The sequence below is a fragment of the Haliotis asinina genome, chromosome 9 (genome assembly GCF_037392515.1).
Source record: "Haliotis asinina isolate JCU_RB_2024 chromosome 9, JCU_Hal_asi_v2, whole genome shotgun sequence".
NCBI classification, from domain to species: Eukaryota; Metazoa; Mollusca; class Gastropoda; order Lepetellida; family Haliotidae; genus Haliotis; species Haliotis asinina.
Genome location: NC_090288.1, coordinates 40,148,139 through 40,168,909, shown reverse-complemented (window position 1 = coordinate 40,168,909; position 20,771 = coordinate 40,148,139). Strand labels below are relative to the sequence as shown.

Sequence of the window (20,771 nt, the reverse complement as noted above, 5' to 3'; positions counted from 1 at the left end):
AGAGATCTCCAGTAAGAAATGACCATGTACAGTTTAATATGATTCTTGTAAACATTCAAAGAAATTCCGCTCAGTGGGCAGACATTGGTAAATAATGATCTTAAAACGCTCAGCCAAATCTTGATCCACTGAATGGTGTATGCAGTTGAAATCCTGAGTGTTTGTGGAAGTCTGAAAAGTTCGGTCACACAGTAGCCATCTTTGGTTTCATCTCATCACTAGCTGGAGTATTATGGATCTCAATTAGATGGTCTAGACGAGCCTTGTGGGGACTAGGCATGTCTGGTTGCGGTATTTTGTAACCATTTCATATCTTAGTTAACACATTCAGATTACAGAGGATAAAGAAGTGCCCTATGGGATAGCAACATGTGATATGGAACTTAACAGGACAAGATGGATCTATTGGACACTTTTGAAAAGTCTTATCAAGGGTATATATTACCCTTGTGAGAATATGACTGTCTTTGTTAATCAGATGTAATTATGACCTTTGATGAAGTCCCTTGTGGAATGTTGTTGTCTCCAGAAGAAATGACCTACATGGCCAGACTGGACCATCTGATCATATAAACTGATGGAAATAAGTAAGACACCACATTTGTGGCTGAAATGTGTTCTATTTCAACTCCATAGTTTTATATCAGTTAGTGGGCATTGGTGGCCTTGACATTTTATGAACTGATGGAAATAAGTAAGATACCACATTTGTCTCTGAAATGTGTTATGTTTCGACTCCATAGTTAGTGGGCATTGGTGGCCTTGACATTTTATAAACTGATGGAAAGAAGTAAAGGAACACAAAGAAGGATTGGGTTTTTTTCAGTTCCAATGTTTTATAGTGGTGAGTAGCAAACAGCGGTCAAGGCAAGGTGGTCAGTATAATGCTATATTCACCATGCACCCCTTTAGAAGCCTACATCTTACATTTAACGGTTCACATTACAAATAAAGTGAGATAAAGCATACAGTCAAACTCTGTTGTGTTGAACTCATAGTTACCAAGGGAAAAGTTTGACTCATCTGAGCGTTCAACACATCGATCAGCATAGAAATAATGATAAATATAAGGAAACCATCAGGGACTGAGAGATGAGTTAAACACAACCGAGAATTCATCTCAACTGAATTCGAGACATTGGGGTTTATGTCACTATTTCTCAGCATATCTGTGAGATTCAACCACATTCCTGACACTCTATGTGCTGTTCCCAGAAGTGTTAGAACAAATCACCCACACCCACATGTCCATGAAGTAACCGGGAAATATGATTATCTAAAGCATCGTTCACTGTCACCTGTCTTCTTCCAGTGCATGGCCCAGGGGATTGAGTTATTGTTTGGAGAGCAGATGGTCTGTGGTTTGATCCCCCATCACATCACACCAAACACATTTAGAGATAGTACTTCTTGTTACTGTCTGTCATGGAAGTGAATACACATGAACTCACTGATGTGGAGTCAGTACTCTGTCAAAGTAGTGCATATATGTTAAACTGTCATCTTAGAGGGTGAGGACCCTAGGTATAGATCCTGTTTTAGTGCACATGTAGACTTGAAGTCGGTGTACCTAAATGTTGTCCTTCAACAGTACTTTCAATCATGAAGGTATTAATGAAAGTCGTGGACCTCATGTATCAGGATGTTGAGACGAGACTTAGTTACAGTAGTTACCAGAACACATTTCTGGTTAACACTGATTTGACAGACATTGATGAAAGATTTACCATAGAATTTTGGAGTCATATCTCTCTCTCTGCTAGTTTTAAAGTTCCCATGTAAACAGTACATAACCAGTGTATGTACTACTTCAGAAAGCTGAAAGGTAAGACTTGTGGCACCTCACATCCTGAAATAGAAAGTAAAGACTTGAATAAGCTGATTTGATGATGCCTTCTAAGACAAATCCTGAACAATGTGTCGATACCAAGATCAAACAAAGCCTTCAATGTCTCCAAGAACCACCCTACTACCTATCGCATCAACTACTTGTCAGATTTATACATATTATTCATTTGAATTCTAAAAGTTGGACATTATCTGTAATAGGCGGGCTGTATTTACAGACAGACAGGATGATAACATCGTCCAACAAGGGACAGCCTGTTTCTCACTGTGACAGGAGTATGCAGTGTTTGATATGATGAATGGTTATCTGATTTTCAATATTGGTGTATTTATAAAAGGCTTTTATTCAATGCATACATTGAGTGACAGACATGATCAATCATTGATAAAGAAATCAATTGGTTATTATTCTCCCTTTTTCAAGAAGACTCCTAGTATGCCAGGAATAAAGAATCTAAATGTGAGGTACAATATGATTTATAATTTTCGGTGGAATTTGGTCAAAATGACCCTGAAAGAAAGGTCAACTCTTTGAAGCAGTGAGATACTAGCTAAATGACTTAACAGGGCTGCAGAAACAAACCCTTCTCTATAATACACCGTTGATAATGTGAGACAATTTGAGTTTTGTTTGATTCTTGTGGCCGTTTGCTCATGTGTGTAATGTTCCATAAATACAATGTGTCTGGACAGAGTTACATCCGTTGGTCATGCAAGGATCCATTGATCATGGGTTAAAGTCATATTCTCATTCCTGAACTGGTTTGAACAACCTGCACACTACCCCATTTGTGTAGACTGATGGTCATGGTGTTGATCCCAGTATTGTCTGGTCAAAACTTGATTATTTACAGACCGCTGCCATATAAATGGAATATTGCTGAGTGGCGTATAACTAAATTCACTCACTTGCAGTTTCCTCCCTCATTTAAGTTACTGTGATCTAACAACTGAAATGATCATATGATCAAACTGCACTGCCACTTTCATTTCAACTGTTGTTGAAGGTGTTGCTGTAGGCTTAGCAGAGTTGTTTCCCCTGAATACATGGATCATGTGTTTGAATCCAGTTTCACCCTGATAGGTTTATGGTTCGTCAGCCTGCACTTATGCTCAGGCGTTTTATCAAAGAGGTAAATGCCTAAGATTTTAAACTTTTCCTCCCTCATTTAGCTGACCCACTGATATCACTGAAACATGATTCAAAACTGTAAAAAATGACTAACTCACTCACCCACACACAAGATTACCTGGTCATACATGAATTGTTTCTTTCATGGAATTGAATCACCTTGTGTTCTCAATGAATCAAACTATGTGAATGTGTTTCAAGAGGAAACTGATTTGATTAGTATGATCATAATTCAAGTGCTTGCAATGCATTAGATGGTATCTTTTCAAAGGACAAAACCTCTTTGGTAAATTGAATCGCTGGGAACATACATGTAATACACTTCATGACAAATGTTTTCTTGGAAGATAGTTAATTTGTGGCCAAAGGAGTCATTGCCCCCAGAAATAATTGTATGTGTTCATCAGAATCATGTCTGCTGATCTCAGTCATTGCAAGTAACAAAGGATGAAAGTGGACAACAAATGATAAAACAAATATTGGATGAAAGAAAAAGCGATATAGATATATGCATGGCAATTCTTTCTGATTGCAAGCCCATGTATGTGTGCTGGGAATTCTCCAGCTCACGTGACAAAATGTGCACAATGACTGGCCCTTGACTTGCAAAGCTGCTTGATGCAATGTATGACCATTGTTGTTGATAATTAAGCTCTGTACTCAGGGCTAATTGGTACAAAGCAATTGTTCCACCAATTGTAGGCTTAGATTTTGCCATCATCCTCTTGCATAGTCATTTATCTTGCATGGTTGTCACTGATAGGATCCTGCGTATTTGCTGCTTGGCTCGTTAAGTTTTTCATAAAAGGAGGATATGTATCTTGTTATTTTGTTGAAGCTGAACCTGTTTTCACTTGGTTGACATCAGGTCCACTTGAACACCATTGAGCAAATATTGATGTTTAAATAATGTTTTACACTCGAGTGAAAGGATCTGCTCATTGTTAGGATGTACATGTGCAAGATGATAGTGGTGTATTAATCTATCTGGCCTTCCACACAAGGGTTTTGTCAAAACATTTTTGGCACTTAAAGATTGTAATGGTCTTTTTTCAAAGTTGGTTGGTGATGGAGTGGTGGTTGTAACATCAAACTAGTTGGTAGAAGTAGTGGTGGTGGTGGTTGTAACATCAGACTAGTTGGTAGAAGTGGTGGTGGTGGTGGTTGTAACATCAGACTAGTTGGTAGAAGTAGTGGTGGTGGCGGTGGTTGTAACATCAGACTAGTTGGTAGAAGTAGTGGTGGTGGTGGTGGTTGTAACATCAGACTAGTTGGTAGAAGTGGTGGTGGTGGTGGTTGTAACATCAGACTAGTTGGTAGAAGTAGTGGTGGTGGTTGTAACATCAGACTAGTTGGTAGAAGTGGTGGTGGTTGTAACATCAGACTAGTTGGTAGAAGTAGTGGTGGTGGTTGTAACATCAGACTAGTTGGTAGAAGTAGTGGTGGTGGTGGTTGGAGTGGAGGTGGTGCTGATATTGGTAGTGCTGATTGGAATGGAAGCTACTGATATTGGTAGTGCTGATTGGAATGGAAATGGTGCTGATATTGGTAGTGGTGATTGGAGTGGAAGTGGTGGTGATTGGAGTGGAAGTGGTGGTGATTGGAGTGGAAGTGGTGGTGATTGGAGTGGAAGCTACTGATATTGTTAGTGGTAATTGGAGCGGAAATGGTGCTGATATTGGTAGTGGTGATTGGAGTGGAAGTGGTGGTGATATTGGTAGTGGTGATTAGAATGAAGGTGGTACTCATATTGGTAGTGGTGATTAGAGTGAAGGTGGTTCTCATATTGGTAGCTGATTGGAGTGGAATTGAGTGAGAGTGAGTTTAGTTTTACGCCGCACTCAGCAATATTCCAGCTACATGGTGGCATGGTGGTAGTGGTGGTGATTGGAGTGGAAGTGGTGGTGATTGGAGCAGAAGTGGTGGTAGTGGTGGTGATTGGAGTGGTAGTGGTGGTGATTGGAGTGGAAGTGGTGGTGATTGGAGTGGTAGAGGTGGTGATTGGAGCGGAAGCGATGGTAGTGGTGTTGATTGGAGTGGAAGCGATGGTAGTGGTGGTGATTGAAGTGGAAGTGATGGTAGTGGTGGTGATGATGGAGTAGGTGTTTGATGTGTTGCCTTGTGTATTTTCAATAATTTTAATTCTTTTAGAAATCAGAAAAACAGTAAATGTTGATCCAGGAGTGACTTATCAGCCATCTTGTTTCTGTTTACATTGGGGGCGGTGGGGTAGCCTAGTGGTTAAAGCGTTTGCTCGTCATGCAGAAGACCTGGGTTCGATTCCCTGCATGGGTACAAAGTGTGTCCCCTGCCATGATATCGCTGGAATATTGCTAAAAGTGGCATAAAACCAAACTCACTTACTCACTCACTGTTTACATTGCTTATATTTCTTGCTAACCATTTGTCCAAGAAAATGCCATGGGGGTACAGACAAGGTGTTAAAGTTTAAACATTTCACATTCACAAGACACATATACTATTTCAATGAAATGTTTATTGTACAATCTTTGTGACATTATCTTAACCATAACTATGACCTGTATCAACAACATGGAGAATGACACTGTACAGAGAAATGGTTGCAGATCTTCTAAGGATCCACAGATTGTTTTCCAGTCTGAATTCTCAATCAATCCTGATGAAAAACACCTGAGATAAATGTACTTTTACACAGCTTGATTCTGTGCTGGTGTTCAAACTCTTAGCTTCAAGCTCAAAGCTCACGTGTCCTTGGAGGGTATTAGCATTCACTGCGTGCTATTAAAAGTTATTCTTCCAATGAATGAGTCGGAAACTTTGAAAGCAATTCCCGCTGAGTTTTATCAAAGACAAATAGATGAAAAATCAATGGGATGATTAAATGAATGTATACCAATCTATGCCAAGTTGGTGTAGCGACAAAATCAATGTTGGTCCTTTCCGCAATAACATGGTCAAATTGGGTTGAAACCGGAATTATTCGCTGTGGGAAATTGCTGATGTTTCCACAACAATCACCAAATTGATAATGTATACTTACAAATGCCATGCAACCATCACTGAGCCCTACCAGGAATTAACCCAGATAAGCCACAGGAAGGTTATTTGGTTTGAGATTTCATCTTGGAGGGAAATTTACCCCAACTCAGTGTTTCTGTCTGCTTTACAGATGACAGATAGTGATTTCCTTATCTTGGGAATCAATCTTTGCAAGAGCAAAAAATCTCAACATATTCCTCTAACTGATACATATGGGGGATGTTTTTGTCCACAATCAATTCCTGAGACAGATGAACCTCAAGCACTTTGATACATCCACTTGATATTAGCAGTTGTTATTTTGGTACAAATAATTGTATCTGTTGATATGAAATTGATTCCAGAAGTGAAATACCAAACGTAGCTTGATTTCAATCGATTTCAGTTGTCACACAGAGATTTTCTAGCCAAAGCTGCAAATTGGTAGAAGCTGAGTTTTACAGGCCATGAAGGCAGAGATCAATCACACAGAGCAATATTGTCTTTAGGATTGCTGAGGAAGTCTGTGGACATTTTAAGAGTCTGTGCTTTGTCTTGGAAGAAGCATCTCAGGTGTAAATCATGGCCAGGGCAATATTAGATTCTGGAGAATTTATGCAGTGATACATAGCTGAGAATATCATATACCAGTAAGCATTGGTGCAGTTATTCAGAAATGTGGGGTGCACTTGACATACAGAACCATGCCAAAATTATTCATCACTTGACGTCATTTCCAAAGACTTACAGGTTATTTCAGTGAAGCATGAATAATTTTCATGAAGTGAGTTAAGGATGGTTCTTTGTCAAATTTGACAGGCAAATTTGAAACCATGTCTGCTCACTATTTCATTTCAGTTCTGCAACCACTATTTAACTAATGGCATAACATTTATCAGCTTACGTTTGGTTCCATGATACGTGATTCCATAGGTCGCTATGTTAAAGGAGTTCACGGTACTGTACTTGTGTTGGTTGTTGATTAAATTTTTTACCATCTGATAAATAAGCAGACAAAAATTAAACAGAAACTATGTGATTGTAGATAAGGTATTCCTCACACATGTGCAAAATTTGACTTGGATCTTGCACAAATCAAATGCAAGAAAATCAATTAATTAATGGCTAAGTTAAAATGTTAAAATGTTATATTTAGTCTATAGCAAGGGGACCCGTGAAGGTCCCGGGGTAGAATAGGCCTTCAGCAACCCATGCTTGCCATAAAAGGCGACTCAGCTTGTCGTAAGAGGCGACTAACGGGATCGGGTGGTCAGGCTCGCTGACTTGGTTGACACATGTCATCGGTTCCCAATTGTGCAGATCGATGCTCATGTTGTTGATCACTGGATTGTCTGGTCCAGACTCGATTATTTACAGACCGCCGCCATATAGCTGTAATATTGCTGAGTGTGGCGTAAAACTAAACTCACTCACTCACTCTATAGCAAGGGCATCAAGTGAGTAATACTTTTGGCATGGGTTTGTACAAAACCTCTGGCATTTTATTCATGAAGAAATGTACATTTATTAGCCAAAGATGAATTGCTTTTTACTTGCTTTTGTTTTAGCAAGACTTGCTTCAAGTATGTATATCTTCTACACTAACATGTGTCATACTCCTCAGTGTATTACAGGATGCAAGTTTCATCTCTCACCTTTACATTTCTCAATATCTTCATACGAAAAGGGTTCAGCACAGTCTTTTTTATCTATATAAACATCTGGAATTTACAGGTGCGCATTATATTGTGATAGATGAAAGATGCATTTTTCTGATGATGTAGGGTAAGGTTGTGTGTTCAGAATTACATACTTCTTTCACTGCACCCAATGTTGCTTACCTTGTGACTTTATCTTTTTATCCATAACTTTTATGCACCAATCTTGTGATCCTAGTGTATTGGATAGGAAAGAGAAATCAGTCAAGCAAGTACAATAGAGAGTGACTGAGTATATTTCTGGAGCCTGCAGTATGTCAGCTGTTTCAGCAACCTGCTGACCAGCAGGGGAGGGAACTGAAGGTCGAGGGGAGTCTTCAGCTGTTTCAGCAACCCGCTGACCAGCAGGGGAGGGAAGTGAAGGTCGAGGGGAGTCTTCAGCTGATTGCAATAATGAGGATGGTAGGGTTGATTTCATGTGATGAAGATGGACGAAGGATGGGAAAAGATTTTCATTTGGTTTCTTCTGCTGGGTTAGAACAGATGCCCTGTAACTTATGTTGATATGAATGGATAAGGATCATGATACATCATTGGGCTCTGAGCTGATAATGCCTCACATCATCAATCACAGGATTGTTTGGTTCCTACTCCTCAAAAGAAGTAAGCCCAATGGGAATACTGGGTTAGAATAGATTCCTTGCAATAGATAAGATCATGGTAGTGAGGTTCATTCAGGATTTGCTCGCAGTTGTTGTAATGACTGGCTATACAAATTAGACACTGGAATTCAAACCTATGAACAACAGATCCTGTCCAAACAAAAGGACACAACATCACATAAGAACCTGATTTGTAACAGTTTCAAACTCTGTTCATAAATGTTAAGGAAACCAATTAAATTGCAGAGTTGCCTGTCCTTTATGCCATCTTAGAAATTGTAGTTGAAGCACTTTAACAGTTGATATTCTAGCAATGTCATTATCAGTGTGTTTACTAAGCCAGGAGATGATTTGCGGGGAATGTAACAGGTTTGATCTTCCATTTCATCTCTGTCAGGTAATTTGAAAACCACAGGTAAATGAGCAAGGTGAGCTACACATTAAGCTTACAGAAAAGGAAGAATCTTTGTAAAGTTATGATGACAACTGATATATTGTAGATTCTGAAACAACACAAATACATTATCATGGATCCTTCAAGTGACAGGATGACAGCCATTGTGTTACAGATCCCATGACAGCTGAGATATTAACTGTAGGCGCAAGAGTAAATGTATTTATCTTGTTGAGTACCACCGACACTAGTGACACTAAAACAGTTGTAGATTTGCCTCGTTAGTTGCCCTCGATATTAGCACAGCGTTTATGTGGAATCTATTTCATGGTGTTGATTTCTCTTCAGTGCTCGTTGATTTCACTGCATGGATAAGGCTTTGTGAAACCTTTGATAATGTGACTACTGTTTGGATAAACCTATGGACATTTTGACATTAAGTGCTTTAACATGTACAAATCTTGTCCTCCCTCTGCGGACTCTCAAAAAAACCCAAAATGGTCTGTTTGATGATGGATTTTGTGCTTGGTTAGAAAAAATAGTCATTTGTTTGAGTTGTTTGTTAATTCCCGCTGTCAGTTGCCCCCAACATGGTGTCTCTTTGATACAGTCTCCTAAGTATTTTGAAGTGAGGCTTGACATGTTTTACTGGGTGGTTAAAGTAATGCATAGATTGATCAAACATGCAACTAGAGTAATGTTGAGTTACATAGCAAGTGAAAATTACAAGATTTCCCACAAATCTATTTCGGCAGTGTGAGCGACAAATGGACTTGTTGGGACATGCAGATATATGTTTTTTAAAGCCTTTCTTTTCTTTATTCCAGAGTTCAGAAGGCCAACTAAGACAAAACAATATCAGGGTTAAACCTTGTAAACTTGTCAACCTGGTGACTTTTTAAAGAGACTTATGTTTAAAGGTTCAGGCAAATACCACGTTCTATAGCATTCTTATTTCAACATAGTAAAAATTTGAGTTTGGTAATGCAGTACTGTATCAAGAAAGGCAAGTGATCAGGCTGTATACACTTTCCTCCCCAACACCTAGATTGTGAGTACCGTATAAGTGTAATCATGTCATTGAAAAAAATCAATACTGTGTACATATTATATTCAATTTACTCTGTAGTTGAAACACTCTCTGTGGTTATTTAAGAAGAACTGAGAATATGTTTCCAGTTAAAAGGAATAATAGAAACTGAAAAAAGTGTACGACAATGTTTAAAACCACATGTTTAAATGTCAACAGCTCTGAAATTGACCAACACAAAGACAGTTAAGCTAATTTTACCTGACAGCCACAATGAAATTTTAAAATTTACCTCCTTGTGAGATGAGTCAATTTTCCAGTTTCCTTTTGTAATGGAGATGTGACTCACATAACATTGTAAAGAGTCGTAGTGTTTTTTTGTCAGTAAGCTGTGTTTATGCAGGAATCCATTAAAACAATATAGCCAAGTCTGTGGCAGATATGAAATTTCATTTTATCAAGTGATTTGATATTTTGATGTGAATAAATGTAATTAAACTATTATGCCTGAGCACTTGATTGACAAGAATCATGGCTATCTGCAGTGAGGTATCATTGTACTGCAATCTTTCCATTACATTACTCTTCTGCTGATTTTATTTAAATCTCTCATTTGTTGAATGCTGTTAATCTGGGAGGAACAGTAACAGGAAGCTGATAGTCTCAAGCATGCTAATGGAACAATTGTTAAGTAAAGCCCAAAATGAACAGACCATCAGTTAGGACCATGTGAATTTCACTTTAAATGTTGTTCCTCAAGTTTCTTTGTTTGTGCACCATATGAATGTGATCTCTATTCATGATCATTTTAATAAAAATGTAATAAGAACTTTAAAATATGGCAGTATTCCTTAATTATAGGTCATGTTATTAATTTTTTATGTTTTCAGACTGCAACCATAAAGCCATTGTTTGAATTACTGGAATGCCACAGGCATTCTCTGTCTAATCTTTAACACTGTTTGAGCTAACTCACATATTCAAGTGAAAATGACCTGGTCCTTACCATTTTCAACAACCTCTCAGTTTAAGCAATATCCACTGTACAAATCTGACAATAAACACGTTTCCCAATTAGGTGGTTGCTAAATGGTGAACTCTGCGTCTGTCATCACTTTTTATCATGAACACATGCACAGCCAAGTCAATTGTGCATCTGAAACAATGTTGCACAAGTCATATAAAGGCAAATGTCATAAGACTGCTTTCCAGAACATGACTGGTTGTGGGATTTCTGTGAAACATCCCTGAGGTGAATCATGTATGACTGTGGTTGTACTAGGCTTGGTGAATTACAACATACAAGAGAAAGATTACTGATGATTCATTATTATCAGTCAACATGCTCTTTGAAACCTTGTTTCCATAATCGTTATGAAATAAGGGTTGATTGTACAATGCTGACTTATAATACATGTTTCGGAATCACTTTCAAGTAGTGATGATACAAGGTGTTTGTTCAAAAGAGATTTTGCTGCCATTCTGGTTGCTCTCATCACAAATACATTACAAGGCAAGTCAAACATATTTTACAAAGATGGGATCATTTGAGTTTTGTTATATCCACATTTCAACAATTTAATGCCTAAAACATTGTCCTGCATCAGAGCAGTATCACTGCAAACATGCAGCTCATGTTATTTATTTAGTTCAAATAAAACTGTATTGGATGCCAAAACACCCATACCTTTTGTATCCTACACGGCCACAATGTTTTAATAAAACAGTATTGGCTGATCTTGTATATTGTACTTGGCTGCACTGTTCAATGGACAGTGTTTTGGATACAAGACAACTCTCTAACATGTTTTCATTGTAAGCTGTCACAAGTCTTCTATCTTCTTCTGCCTGTTCCCCTTGTTTATAAACACTTCCCTTTCTACAACTGTACCAAGAGAAATGCCATTTGTATCACACAGGCATTCAGAGTAATGTAAGGTGCCACAAGTCACCAAATAATATGTTCAACCTTTTTCCTCCTTTATAAACACTTCTACAGCTGTATCAAGAGGAGTGCCATTTGTATCATACAAGCATTCAGAGTAAGGCATTCTATCATTTCATTGCTTTCTCATTTGTGTCACTTCATACCAACAAATCTGAAGCAATTGGTCCTGTGATATTCCTAAATCACAAGTGTTTACAATATAGGCTCCTTGGTTGCAATCTTATTGATTCCCGGGGAGATGGAAGCATATTTAATGCCATCAAATACCACACTCTCTTCTTCATACCTCGTTTGAAGCTGCAAGGGACCATATTTCTTAGACCATATTCTATCACAAGATGATGTTTTACTCAATTATCATAGAAATAGCAGGGGCCACTAGCAAACTATGTGCACAGGGCAGTTGTATGTACATGACTGCTCTGTTCTATTAATTCTCTCTGCTCACAATGTGGATTGCCTGTCTCCTTTATGACAGTGTCTACATAATGAGGATAAAGATGTTGGTGCAGCAATTGTAGCGTATTTATTGTGTAGTCGTCAGTGTCAAACGAAAGCATTAAGGATTGGGATGTGGTATTCTTGTGCCTTAAGAAGGTCGTATAGACCTAGCAGGGATTTTATTGGTCTAATTACATTGACCTTGTCTTCCATTAGCTGAAAATCGATCGAGTAAAAATGCTAGGTGTCTATGAGATTGTGGGCTTCCATTATGCACGAGCACAACTGCTAAAGCCAAATTTTTGTTGTGAACGAGGAAAAGATTTGCCATCACAAGAACTGTATGATTGGTTTCTAGCTTCCTGCATAGATTATCTTCACTGGTTGACATTTTGGGCTTGTAGGTATTAGCAGTGCCTGTTTGTTAGAATTTCCCATTTTGTGTTGAAACAAAACTAGTGGAATCTCTTTTACTGGACATTAACCAATTCATTTCTTTCTTTTTCAATACCACTGTTCAGATCATTTTCAGCTTGTAGAATCTGTCTCTTTTCCCCCTCTTCAGGGATAGCAGTATTGCTGGAGTATGATGGCACCTAGCCTGAAACATCAATGCGTTAAACATGAAGATGGTTTTTAAGTAAAGTTTTGAGCATATTTGTCCATAAAGTAAATATTGTCTTCCTATTTTGAGAAAACTTTCTAAATGACTGACAATGACTTTAAGCACTGGGCTAGTTATGCACTTCGTCACTGGGAGAATCTGCCAACAAGGCCCTGAGTTTTATACTGGTATGGATGATGGTGAATATTCTGTGCTGCCTTATTCTGCCTGTAGTTAGGTGAACACACTTGGAACCACTCTGACTGCAGTGCCCTCAGTCTAGGAGGTTTCTAGAACATGAAGGGGTTAATCCGTCTGTCACCAGGCAGATTGTAAGTAAATGCTGTGGTCATGATAAATAGACCTATAGCAATTACGTGCTTGTCCCCTACCCTGTGGCAGGGTACTATAACAAGACATTTGATAGATCACAGTGTCTCTCTCCTCTATCTTTTACCAACTGTAATAGGAGAGAAACTCATCATGTTCTCTCTTGAGACAGGTGGAGATGCATTTCCTGACAAATGAAATTTGGAAAGAGTTTCATCGTAGCCAATCGAAACTTGGAAACAGCTGCTAGTTGTCAGTTTTTCAAACTCATAAGCCACTAGTGCCATGACAGGTTGATTCTGCTTGTTTCGTGGTAGATTTGTCATTTCTGAAAATCATCTGAGATTGTTTCATTTGTTGGAATCAGGCTTGAAGTAGACCTCCGAGACAGGTGTTGGCAAAATGTGACACTTTAATTTTGTCCCCATTCATCACTTGCATTGTATAAAAGCTAATGAGGGAAGGTTTCTTTGAATTTTAACCTCTGAAAAAGGATTTTTTTGGTATGTCACTTGCTATCTTACATATAGATGCTCTGTGAATCAGACTGGGGAACGAATATAAAAAACTCCTTTCTGGAATCATGGCAACACAGTTTCTTTAAATTCTGACAACAGGTTTCTCTCTGGAAAAGATCTAAAATACTTTTAAATGTATTTAAGAGAAGCTAAATATGATAGGGAGTATCTTACATGTAACATATCATGTCTGTTGGGACCCGTGGAGGCTCGGGGTAGAATAGGCCTTCAGCAACCCATACTTGCCATAAAAGGTGACTATGCTTGTTGTAAGAGGCAACTAATGGGATAGGGTTGTCACTCTCACTGACTTGGTTGATACATGTCATCGGTTCCCAAGTGCACAGATGATGCTGTTGATCACTGGATTGTCTGGTCCCGACTCTATTATTTACAGACTACCGCCATATAGCTGGAATATTGCTGAGTGCGGTGTAAAACTTAACTCACTCACTCACTCATGTCTGGTGGAAAGAAACCAGAGGTATCAAATTCCATCCTTTGACAGAACAGATTAATGGCTGCTATGTTTATTTCAGGTGATTCCTCGTCTTTACCACAACGGCCCTGGCTTCCGCTACCATGTGTACTACCGACCACAGAGTCAGACATATTGGTTGGACGGACTTGTCACAAACCCAGCAGTCAACTATTTTGAGGTGGAGGTCAATGATGTATATCATACCTACCAAATATCGGTGAAGTCAGAAAATGACCTTGGAGAGTCACATCAGACAGCATTTATCTACAAGGGACACTCTGGAGAGGACGGTAAGAACTAATGACATTATAGGGACAAAGGTCAAGATATATCCTCATGGGCAAGCTACAAGTAGTGATATGCATCCATCAAGTCTTCCTGGGCTTTTTTAATTATCATTGGACAGTAATTGCATAGGACTACTGTAGCCAGTGTTAGAAATTTAAACAAACAGATATTGAAAATACATAACTGCCTGTTTTGTATGGGAGCAATGTGTCAAGCTCATTTCTGGTATCCTCCACCAAGATCTTGCTGGAGTGTTGCTAAAAGCAACATAAAACCATACTCACTGACTGACTATTTTGTATGCGTGCGTGTGTGCGTGCGTGGCGTGTGTGTGCTCAAATAGCTTGTGCAAACACTTTTCATGGAGAACTATGACATAATTACTGTAAAAGTACTAAACATACTGTGCTTTCAACTGTTTTTCAAGTCAAGAGCTAACTTCTAAAACTGTTCAAAGCTGACTGACTATTTCCTTTGACAAAAATGTTTCACAGATGTCAGACCATGCAGCTATAGCCCTACAGAATAAGTAGATTTCTGACTCCACGAGGTTGTGTCCTTTATCCAGCTATCATTGTATCTCCCGGACCATTTCTATTGGACTTTTATACAAACAGCATGTGCTTTACATTAATAAGCCAATAGACCAAGGAGCATCTTCCCATCTGTAATTTAAACTGCACTCAGAGAACACTCACTTGTAACACTTGTAACAAAAGGGAGGAAAAATCTGGTTTGTATGACAGATAGAATAACATACACATCAAATAAAAACATTGTTGAGTAGAGATATTTCCAATTGCTGGTACAGCTTTTAGAAACTATTAACACATTTCTGAATTATCCCCCCTTTAGCTGTTTGTCATTACCCTTGAGACAGTGTTGGATTTCAGTTGAATGTAAACTGATGCAACCTGTGTTTCAACAGTATATTTCTGCTCCCGTAGTATTAATATTTGATGGATAAACTGTTTCTGAATCAATACAATTTTACCAGCTTACCTCAGCATGCTGAGTCGGAATCAGTTGTTGGAACCAATCTTACCATGAATGATTAAGGACAATTTAGTAAGAAACTTGTGTCTCTGGAGACAGTACTGTCTGTAGATAAACTCAGTCTTTTGTGAGACTTCTTCCAACAGAAACTAGACCCTGTTTCAAGATGAAAGAACAGACCTTGAGAAATGTAGCTGAGCAATACACGTCTGTGACAACTTGTGCAGTCACAGATGGGTAACAGAATTGGATACTTGTTCTGTAAACTGACAAATTGATTTTGTTCATGGAGAAATGGTTAGTTTATTCTTCTCAAGCTAAAAATACACTACTCATTGGGCAATGTTTCTTTAACAGACTTACTGAACCTGACTTTCGGGATGGGGATGAAAGACTGTCATCAAGTTCTATAAACTTCAAAGAATTTTATCAAGCATATAATTTAGCCAGTGAATGTAGTTTGAAATCATCAAGAAATGTTTCTGTATGACATTACTGTTTGCAGGACTGCCTTCTTCTTAACTGCCATTGGTTTATGACAAATATGTAATGGAGGTCATTGGTCACATACTATCCCATTTCAGGGCCCTGCATGTGTGGACACTAGCCCTTATTCTGGATGTGAAATGAAATGTTACACTTCATCAGACAATGTGAAGGTTGTCTTAGTTTTATTCTGCTGTCATTCAACCCTGCTCTTGATCTGAGATTACTGTTGCCGCCATTTATGCTTCCAACCTTTCCTGTTATGAAAGGTAATTTCATGCACCATGGGGTCCAAAGCTGATATGTCAGAGGACCCAGTTCTATGTATAAGTGTAGCTGAAGTTGAATTGTCCATACTGACATGATGTTCAACTTCTATCAGGTAGAAAATAGTACAAATATTAATATATACATAATGATTATCACCAGACATGAGAACTCTCCGCAGGTCTGCAGAGTTCTGTTTCACTGTCACCAACTGCAACGTGTCCATCTGTACATACATCCGATTCTTGTCAAAGTGATATATCATGAACTGTTGCATGCAATGTCTTCAAATTTGGTGACAGCATACATTGGGGGATTATGCAGACACCAGTTGATTATGGTAACCTTGACCTTATTTTCAAGGTCACCACAACTCTTTGACCACTTTTGAAACACTTGTCAGCATGATATCTCATGAACTTAAATACTTAATGTCTTCAAATTTGGTGACAGCCTACATTGGGAGATTACATAGACACCAGTTGATTTTGGTGACCTTGGTTGTATTTTCAATGTCACCATGACTTTTGTTAATGCAATATCTCATAAACTGTTGTACCCAATGTCTTAAAATTTGGTGACAGCCTACATTGGGGCATTAGGTAGAGACCAGTTGATTTGGGTGATCTTGACCTTATCTTCAAGGTCACCAGGACCCTTTGACCGCTTTTCAAGCTCATGTTTACCTGATATCTCATGCACTGTTTTACCCAATGTCTTCAAATTTGGTGACAGCCTACATTCGGGGATTACACAGACATCAGTTGATTTTGGGACCTTGATCTTATTTTCAGTGTGATCACGGCACTTTGTCAACTTTTCAAACTTATGTTAACACAATATTTGGCAAAACATTGCAACCAATGTCTTCAATTTTGTCCACAGCCTACTTTGGGTGATTATGCTGATACCAGTTATTTCATATATCTTGTGTGTCACCAAAAAGTAAAAAGTAGTGACTATGTTGTATATATTACAGTCTTCTTTAGAGTTGGGGGACATTGCCACATTAGTGGCAAATACTTGTTGTGATAGTTTTGGAGATCGATGTAAATCTCCAATATAAGACCCCAAGACACTCTGCTAAATATTTAGATTTTTTTGTGCTTTGCCATTCTCATGTCTGCATAACTGACTATATGTAAAATAGGAAATGATGATGATGATGATGATGATGATGATGCATGATCGTAACAGGTATAAGTCCATTTGTTACCACTCTCCTGTAGATTCCCTTTCTGTTCTCAGCTCCTTGGGGAGTATGCAACTCAACTGCATTATGAAGACTAGAAGCTTATATAAAGATCTGATATATGGGTGCTACATTTATCGATAATTGTATTAGTTAGACTCACAAGACAAATGTAAAGCTGGTGAAAGAACTCTGATGAAGAAACGTGATATTGAAGGAAACATGTTGTCGTTACCGATGTGACATAAAGGACTGATATGTCAGTGGATGTAATAGCATGACTCCATTACAAATGCAAGCAAAATATTTTCAATGTACCACACTCATTGCACAATAAGCTAATCCTACTGATATGTGAAAAACTGGATTGTATGTAGAAGCCATTTGGGTTTATGATGCTTTGAAAGCTTTGGAAACTGAACAGGAAATCAGAGGATGAATAATTTCCTTTGTGCCTTGAAAGAAGATCTGAAATAAAGCAGTGAAAAGATGTTTTTCTGTGCATATAGAAATTTCTATCCTGATTTGCACGGATGATAGCATGAAAAAGACGATACAGCTAACAGACACTTTGGTTACAAGTTTGAGATAGGTCAGTAATCGGTGCTTGTATTTATTGATTGTGCCAGCATATAATGGATTTTGAAGAAGTGCATGCCTGGCTAGCATCAACATTCTGCTATATTTGACAGTCAAGTGAGAACATCTGTAAATTTTGACATTGCTTTCTTGACGCTGTCACCGAGATGTTTCCCTCTTTGCTAATTCAATGAGCCACTTGATACTGTGTCTTGCATGGAATCCATGCAAATTAATTCAAAACATTTGAGTGTTAATACTCTTTTAAGTGAATATTTCTTTGCCATTATCAACATAATTCATAGATGAAACTTTAGGTCAGTACGTTAAAATGTTTTAAGTTTTATCAATTGATTTAAAATTCTTTTCCTCAGGAATAAATATGTTTCTTTGTGTCTAAGACTATGGCAACTCTGACATGAAGTTGTATGTTGATGGCTATAAAAGGGGCTGGTGGATGCCAAACATGAGCATGATGAGGATGTAGCCCAGTAGATTCATCTGCACCGTGCTGGAATACCTCATCTGTGTTTGAATCCCAGATGGTCTGTGTTCACGACACTTGGTAGTTCAGTGTGTTGTAAACGACTTTCTTCCTGCTTCGAGGTGGAATTACTGTTAAATACCATGTGACACATCTTACTGTTTCAAGTTACTAGTGTATGGTCTTGGCATTGTCTCCCCTACTACTGCAGGTTATTTCCCCGTATAGTTAAGCCAATCACTGACTGGCGGACATTCTCCTGAGACTGATATCAACCCAACACCTCTCCACACTGTCTGATGTGTGATTTGAATTTAACTCAGCTTTGAACAGAATTCAAATTATCATGTCATGTCAGATTTAACTGTTAGGAAATATAGACTTTTGTTTCCAAGCTAGTACAAAGTATTTGTCATCGATGCGGTTGTCGCAACCCATCATGGAACTTTTCATTTTCAGCAGGTTTCCAGTGTAGATGTCAATTTAAACATTACTGATTTTGTTTAATATTCTTTTGGGGGTTTAGTTCAAGTGATCACAAAGACAAGCAAGTTCGTCTCCTGTTTAAACTGAGGTGTAATTGCGAAGTAATGTTGACTTTGGCTGTACATCAGAATGATACTAGTAAGGTAGATGTGTGTTCTGTTAAATGCATGTGTAATCTCACTCACCCATTAGCCAGACACAGCTGGTCGCCTTATTTGGATCTTCACTGAATCACTTCTTCACGTGTAAAGACACCATGACCTTCAAGTTTTAAAGAATACGTTTTTTACTCTAAATGAATTATTCAATTCTGACACGACACTTTTTTGACAGTTTAAAGTTGAATGATTGGGCAAGGGAATATAGGAGTTGGTGAAATGACAGTGGGGAAGATGCATACAGTCATCTATGAGTTAGCCAGTGTCGCCATTTGTAACTTGATATCCATGCCATAGGACAGAGGCGACAGTCTCGCTTAAAGCGCGAGACAATAGTTCAGCTTTTAATGACTCAAAAGTCAACATAGAATGTGATTAAGTGTGATTTTACAATCCATTCCTTACACAATTGCTAATTAACAATCTGACGTTTTGTGGACAATCTTTGTGAATTTCAAATGCTGTAAATCAGGACAGCCTTGTGCTCAAATAATGTAAATCCTCCGTGATTTATCTCTCATGGGACTCCGGGAGAATTGGCTTGGGATTGTTGGGAGTTACTTCCAGTGATGCTCTCTGACTTGCCAGTGCCTTTGAGGCCTTGGAACCTATTTCAGCAACCCTTAGAGGGATCAGTTAATTAGAATCACAATAGGACATAATGGTATCAGGAACAATGCAACAGAGCTATCTCAGTCATTTGGAATTGTGCATTGTTCTCCAGGCACATACTGTGACAATCTGTTTCTGAAGCACCAAAGTTGGGATTGTTCTTTCTATAGTGCAAAACTATGGCCACTGGCTCTATCTTGGACAGGCAGGTTCACTCTCTGGGTAATCCAGTGAGGATAAAATCAATGGAAGAGATACTGCAGAAGGGGCTAGTTTTTAGTGTATTGTTGAGATTAAAGATGTGGCGTTATTTACTGCAGAAGATACAGAGGGGAATTTGTAAACAGTATCTTGACATGCATATCTGTAGACTGAGAGACTTCCTATTTGTAAGGTTGTGGGTATGATGATGTATGTGAGTGAGTGAGTTTAGTTTTACTCCGCACTCAGCAATATTCCAGCTATATGGTGGCGGTCTGTAAATAATCGAGATGGATGGATTGGGGCTGGATGAAGGGTGGACCAGGGATGGATGATGAGTGTTTCGGGGATGGATGAAGGGTAGGCAAAGGATGGACCAGGGAAGAATGAAGGATGGATTGGGTTTGAATGAAAGGTGAATCAGGGCTGGATGAAAGGTGGATCGGAGATGGATGAAAGGTGGATTGGGGTTGGATGAAGAGTGGATTCAGAAAGAATTAGATATACACTGGCCACTGAACATTCAAAGTTAAACCTGCACCAACCTAAGCTGGATGTAAGAGCCAGGTCTATATGGATCATGGCTGACACTCTAGAGTACTTTCATTGTTGACTTACATGATGGCCGTGCATACGTGCTCATGATTTCAATCACTGGTTCAGTGTCACCAGACAAAGACCACAATCTAAAGCTGCAATATTGCTATATGTGTAATTAACTAAAAACAGCAAAAATACCCAGTAAATCTTGAATACCTACATCCTTCAAATTTCATTAGCAGTTTTGACAACACAATAGTTCAGAGAGAGCACAGTGACTAGTTTGTGGCAACTGTACTGCCCAAAGTGTTTACATTATATGTAACACATCTTTCCACATGGACGTCAAGATCAGCTTATATATTCCATGTTTTGGTATAGCATATTTCATTAGGATAAAGTCCCAAATTTTCTCAGTCCCCTCTTCTGTTTCAGC

General features: G+C 38.6%; 1 protein-coding gene across 4 annotated transcripts in view; it reads left to right on the top strand.

Annotated features, from left to right (window-relative positions):
• Nucleotides 1–20,771, top strand: part of LOC137297119 (neuroglian-like) — a 144,108-nt gene that overhangs the window by 101,132 nt on the left and 22,205 nt on the right. For all 4 annotated transcript variants that reach the window (XM_067829117.1, XM_067829114.1, XM_067829116.1 and 1 more), the window contains exon 5: nt 14,105–14,336. In XM_067829117.1, coding sequence (XP_067685218.1) covers nt 14,105–14,336 — 232 coding nt within the window. The remainder of the gene's footprint in view (nt 1–14,104; nt 14,337–20,771) is intronic.